Source organism: Ruditapes philippinarum, unplaced genomic scaffold (assembly GCF_026571515.1).
Source record: "Ruditapes philippinarum isolate M1 unplaced genomic scaffold, ASM2657151v2 ctg407_1_1_1_1, whole genome shotgun sequence".
In the NCBI taxonomy this organism is placed as follows: Eukaryota; Metazoa; Mollusca; class Bivalvia; order Venerida; family Veneridae; genus Ruditapes; species Ruditapes philippinarum.
In genome coordinates, this window is record NW_026857632.1 from 363,327 (window position 1) to 369,326 (window position 6,000).

General features: G+C 30.1%; 1 protein-coding gene across 2 annotated transcripts in view; it reads right to left on the minus strand.

Moving 5' to 3' along the window:
* LOC132750424 (uncharacterized) overlaps nt 1-4,718 on the minus strand; it is a 40,393-nt gene extending 35,675 nt beyond the window's left edge. The window contains exons 1-5 of one of the 2 annotated variants that reach the window (XM_060740408.1): nt 4,491-4,696; nt 3,062-3,376; nt 2,117-2,488; nt 1,921-1,983; nt 1,069-1,236 (exon numbers count right to left, since the gene is read on the minus strand). In XM_060740408.1, coding sequence (XP_060596391.1) covers nt 1,069-1,236; nt 1,921-1,983; nt 2,117-2,488; nt 3,062-3,376; nt 4,491-4,548 — 976 coding nt within the window. In that variant the 5' untranslated portion in view covers nt 4,549-4,696. Of the gene's footprint in view, nt 1-1,068; nt 1,237-1,920; nt 1,984-2,116; nt 2,489-3,061; nt 3,377-4,490 lie in introns of both variants that reach the window. The other variant, XM_060740407.1, reaches the window with a different exon arrangement.
* Between the last annotated feature and the right edge of the window lie 1,282 nt (nt 4,719-6,000).

A 6,000-nucleotide genomic window follows, 5' to 3' on the forward strand; every position in this document is an offset into this window, starting at 1 on the left:
AATAAATGGCAAAATTTAGTCATTTGACTATGATGGGGTTAAGACAATTTATAACTGAAGGTCAAGTTTTAGTCTGTTCTGCTTGTAGGCAAAAGGTTGTTGTGGTAGAGTAAGTAGACAATACACTAAGCACTTAAAAAGTTATGATTAACTTCAAACTTTTGGGTACGGCAACAGGAACGCCGACATGACTGTAAGACTCTATGATATATCGACCCTTGACACGACAGTTCACCACTTAGACATCTCGATCCACGGTACACAGACTCCTTAAATAGACTGAACTGTTCGACCCCTTAGAGGATATATATTGATTTTAAGATATTAAATAATTTCAAGATTATATTTTTCATGATTAGGTCTGTTGACGACGATTTTACTTTCGAAGCTTTTTGACGTATGGCTATATTCAAATTATGAGCGAAACAAATTGCATATATGAAATACGAGATAATAACGAGATATATCTTCAATTCAACATATCATTGATTTTGCTTAATATAATTATATTTATATATTGCATTAAAGCCTAAAAACATAAGTGCGTGTCACATGAAAAAATACACTAAATCTTAACAAAAATACAAAAACTGTAAATATGAATACACAAGCGATGCACAAAACGCTCATGTTATCAACATTCATTCATTTTTTGTCGGGGCCTAGTTTAATATATATTAATATATTAATGTATATCATTCCTGCTATATCATGGGACTGTACAAAAATAAAAAAGATAATGTCAGTTTATTGCCTTATTGCTTTTCCTTTTCTGAATTTTGTCTGATCTTGAAATAATTCAAGTATTAGCTTTTTGCCTTAACTTATTTCTCCAAATATATTACTGTCCTCCTTACGTACAAAAATGGATTAAGGGTCTAACCCACCAGGGGTCGAAAAGTCGTGTAAAAAGGGGTGAAAAAATCCATGGGTCTTGAAGTCATATTAATATCCTGAGGTGTCGAGAAGCCAAGGGGTCTATGTGTCTTCCTTGCGACTGTAGCAATATCTCTATTTTTTTATTTCGAACAAAATGCAAGCTACAAACAAATGCTCATAATATCTTACCAATACAGGTACTTGTTTCCCACAAACCCGTGTCTAAACATTCGATCGTCGGTTTTGAAGTGTTATATCCGTCTTCACAAACCACATTTGCACGAGCTCCATTAGATGAGTCGTTCTCACCGATTAATGAGGCATTGCCATTATCAATATCAATAACTGAAGCACAATCTAAATAAAACAATTAAGTTTATACTTGTACATATTCTTTATGTATCAAATGTGCAAATACGACACAAGATAAACACCAAATTGTGATCCAAAATGACATTGTTGGCAAAATGCCAATTACTTTATATTTAAATGTACAAGGAATATAATAAAAAATAGAGTAATAGGAGTAATTAAATCTGGCCGATGGATTTACGAAAATATAATCTCACAATGCGCGAAAGAGCAAAGTCTGATCCGTTATTATAGTAAAATGCATTGGCATCAAATATAAGTTATAAATCAAGTTACTTCTATAATATCACTGTTACTTCAATGAATTCTTAGTAAATTAGGAGTGCAATATAGGTATCACATCATTTGTATATGATGCTATATCCTAATTGTGCTTCTTGCATCTCCTGAGCATTACAAATATCACACATTTAACCAAATACATGTACAATAATTGCGAATTGAATCCTATTTAAGCCATTCAACATTTTTATTTCTATAAAACAGTCTTGTCGTTGTATCGTATTGTTGGCTTAATTAAATGAAAAAGTGATTTTAATAGTAAACATGCTATTTTTATTGATCTACACTTCTGACTTCGATCTCACACTACAAGTTATCTTCCTTATTGATATATGCTTCTCCTAAAATCGACCAGGTATTTATAGGTTACAAAATAGCAAAACATACCAACACATCGAATCTCCGGTACAGAAGAGCAGCTGAGACTGAATTGAGTATTTACTGCTGAAGCTAGAATAAAAAAGATAAAACTCATCACACAAATCATATAAAAGTTTATCAATTATATTCTATTTGTATATGCAGAAAAGGAGAAAATGAAAACAAAAAAACCTTGATAAAATGAAATGATATTTATATTTACCAGCAAATCCAAGAAGAAATAATCCTTCCTGGTTATCAACTGAATTGTCTAAAAAGTTGATAGTGATATAATGTTTGTTTAAAGTGTGAGTGGTTATATCAGATCCATAGAAACTGTCACAGTTGATCTCATGTAATGTCACGTTTAAACTGTCACTTATTTCTAGTCTTTGCTCACAGGTTGATGTATCCAGATACAAATCAGCATCGATGATATATAAGTATACACTAGATGAACAATCATGTATTTCTAGAGAGCAAGAACATGTTGATTCGCCTGTTGTCACACCTGGATAACCTTTATTTGTTAAATAAAGTGGTGAACTCGATGACTGTATTGTGTCACTTGAACATACGGATAACTTCCTTTCAGCTGTAATCATAAAACATAATACTTTATGAATAACTAAGAGGGGGTTTTGTGTCACAAAAAGATATGTCTCCCACAACTAGGTATGGTACTCATCACTTTTGTGAAGTTTTGTCGATATCCCACAGCGGTTTGGCCTGTGAAAGCCAGCAAAGTTTCTTTCTATTTATTATAGCTTTGATGGCTATTTTGTGCTGCCGATATAAACGATTATCTGAGCACTCCTCTGAAGTTTTCATTGATATCCCACAATCAGTTTTACATTTGCAAGTCGGACAAGCTTGATGCGGACGGACGGAGAGACGGACAGACGACGAAGGCAAAAAAAAAATCTAAAAGTTTTAGGAGCCATAAGTAAAGTAATGTAAAAAGTGGTCAAAAAGTCGATGCGTCAAATTCTTTAGCAAACACAAAATTTCAAAACAATTTTTTATATCAAATATATGTGTGTATTTATTGAAATTTATTTTCACGTCTATAAATTAATTTGAGTATTTTACTTTGTTAAAATCAAGTTTCAATACATAAGAATATTGTTAAGATGAAGTTATAAAAACTTAGTTGAAAGTTGCTTACAAGGAATACAATAATAATAAATTGTAACATAGGAAGGTTCGTGCGTTCCTAGGGAACAAAAGGCCCGGACCCCTCCGAGGGCAATAGTGCAGGACGATTTTCCAGAACATTGACGCCGAACATCACTTCTATCCGGCGTCGTCGCACTTTCCAAACAATGGTCCGTATTCAAGTCGCAACAAATGGAATCACAAGTCGCATCATATCCATACATGATAGAATCAACAGCTATCACTGAGCTTCCACAGTCTATGTTAACATTGCCGGTATCGCAGTGTGTTTCATTTCTTCTTTGTTCTACTGATGACAGTTGTGCTGGAACAAGTCATTATATTAATGCTATAGTCATCACATTATTATCATGATTATTAATATTATTATTATCATAATTATCATTATAATTCTAATTATTCTAATTATTATTAATATTATTATTATTATTTATTTATTTATTTATTTATTTATATATTTTTTATTTATTAATGTATTTATTTATTTATTTGTTTACTTATTTATTTATCATGTTCTTTTATCAATTTATTTTTTAATTATTTATTAATAGTTTTATTTAATAGTAGATACAGTTCGCACTAAATATGTTGTATAAATACATTTAAATCAAATTCATTCATTTGTTAAAGATATAGTACACAAAATGTTATTGATATTTATTTACTGATAGTTCAAACTAATCTGTCTTAGTACATAGTTCAAACAAAACTCTGTAATTACATGATAGCTCTAAACATATTTTGTGGCACGATATTATCTAAAAAATTATCTGAAATAGATACGTGTATGTATCAATGCTTTCCAAAATATCATATTTGTACACGTCAAAGAGTGTGACAATTTACTAAAGTGTTACGAGATACAATTGTAAATATGTCTAATAGATTATCTAACTGTTGAAAGGGGGCAATTGATTTTGACAAGCATATTTTAAAATATTTGATAAATAAATAAATAAAACAAAATAAATGAAAAATAAATAAATAAACGCCGGCACATATATTACCATTCATTCGACATATATACGATAAAAATGAAATTTAATTACAGCAAAATGACATATTACTTAATGTATATAAATAAATAAATGCTTATGTATGTAACGATGAACTGAATATGATCTCAAATTATATGCGTTCAGTTCTATTCTAACAAATGAACGGGAAAGATATAAATGAAATAATCTTTACTTGATTTTCTTCACTTATTAGTGAATGTAAACCGATACATATAAATGTCGGTAAAGAACTGTAAACGACAAATTTCAGAATATATTCTTTTTGCGGTCTTATTTACTTTTACGGTTCAGTGTCATTTTGGAGACAGAATATCAACAGTTATTAGCTACCGATTAAATTGATATTGTTAATATGAAAACATGTACTATATGATATAATTAGACATTAAAATAACTCACCTGATATGCACTGTACCATGTATAAAACCATGAACGATTTATATGCAACTTTATTCATTCTACCGAAGAAGTATAAAACTTTTTTTCACCCGGAAGAAATATCATCAAAATAATTTCGGTGTTAACAACCGCCAATTTTATACACCGACACGCTCGTAAATCATTAAAAGTAAAGATTTTCTCTTGTTTATTCACTATTTATAAAAACAAACGTATTCAAAAGCGTCAATATCATGTTTCTAAACTTGCTAATTGATCTTTAAAACCAGCGTAACAAAAGAGAAAAGTCGAAAACGGAAAAATTACCATACATGGATCATCAATTACGTACATGTTATATTTACTAAAAGTATGTATTTTTCTTTTTTAATGCAATGATTTTGAATAAAGAAATAATTTTTTAAATTGGATAGAGATATTGATTTTATTTAAATCGGGGGAATATTGGTTTAATTTGCATTTCAATTCTGAATCATTTAAGTATATGATCGCATTAGTTGAAATACAGGGGAAACAAGTAGGTTACTTTATAATCATGATTGATTTCCCTTTCCTTCACATTCACTCTAAATTAGTCTGAGGGAGGAGTTGTTAGTGATGCAATACACTATACATTTTATACACAGAAATAGAGGAGTGTTATGTTATGATTATATAAAATAATGATTTTATTTATTATTACTGTCTTCGTGTAATGTTCTCACGAGTGTGCTTGTGTGCGTGTGAGTGTATATTCCTATCGTTATGGACACAAATGTGTGTTTTCAACCCTCGGTGCTAACACATTTTGCGCTTTGGACACCTGAACACAGTGTCTGAAAAGATAACACACATAGAAAAGTAAAAAAAAAGGTTATCTTCCCTTTAAATCAGGAACTACTACCAGTGAAACACACACGTTGGTAATATTTTCATAAATAAATATTAAGATTAACAAGTTTTACACTTGACACACTAAAATCCATGCACTAATTTGACACCAAAGTAAAGAAGAGGCAATTTCAACGGTACTTACCAGTAACTGCTGATATTATTTTCCCGTTAATCGTTTGATAAGCCCCATTTGACTCCTTATTGATTTTTTGCTTAAATAATTTTCATTGATGAATACTGTACCTGAATGTGTTTAACATTCTTTATATATTTATAACTTTTGTAGTTTATATTTTAGGTAATCTATTTAAGCAGTCTTTATAAACAGTTGTCCAACAAAGTTTGTAATGATATACAATGACTTAATAAAAAATTCTTTGTAATTTTATTAAATAGAAACTTTCCTTTAAATACCTGGGTATTGCTTTCAAAAGTGATCGTTACAGGAAAAAAAGTTTCCAATTACAAACTAAAATTGTGTGAATGTAATGTAATCTATAAATCATTTATTATCTTTATATCAATATCTTCATGATTGTTTTGTATATATATTATTCATTACGTATTTAAATGTCAAACTGTGTCGTCGGACGGTTATAATCCTTAAAGCTGTATGCCTCCAGATGTGCCAGAAAAT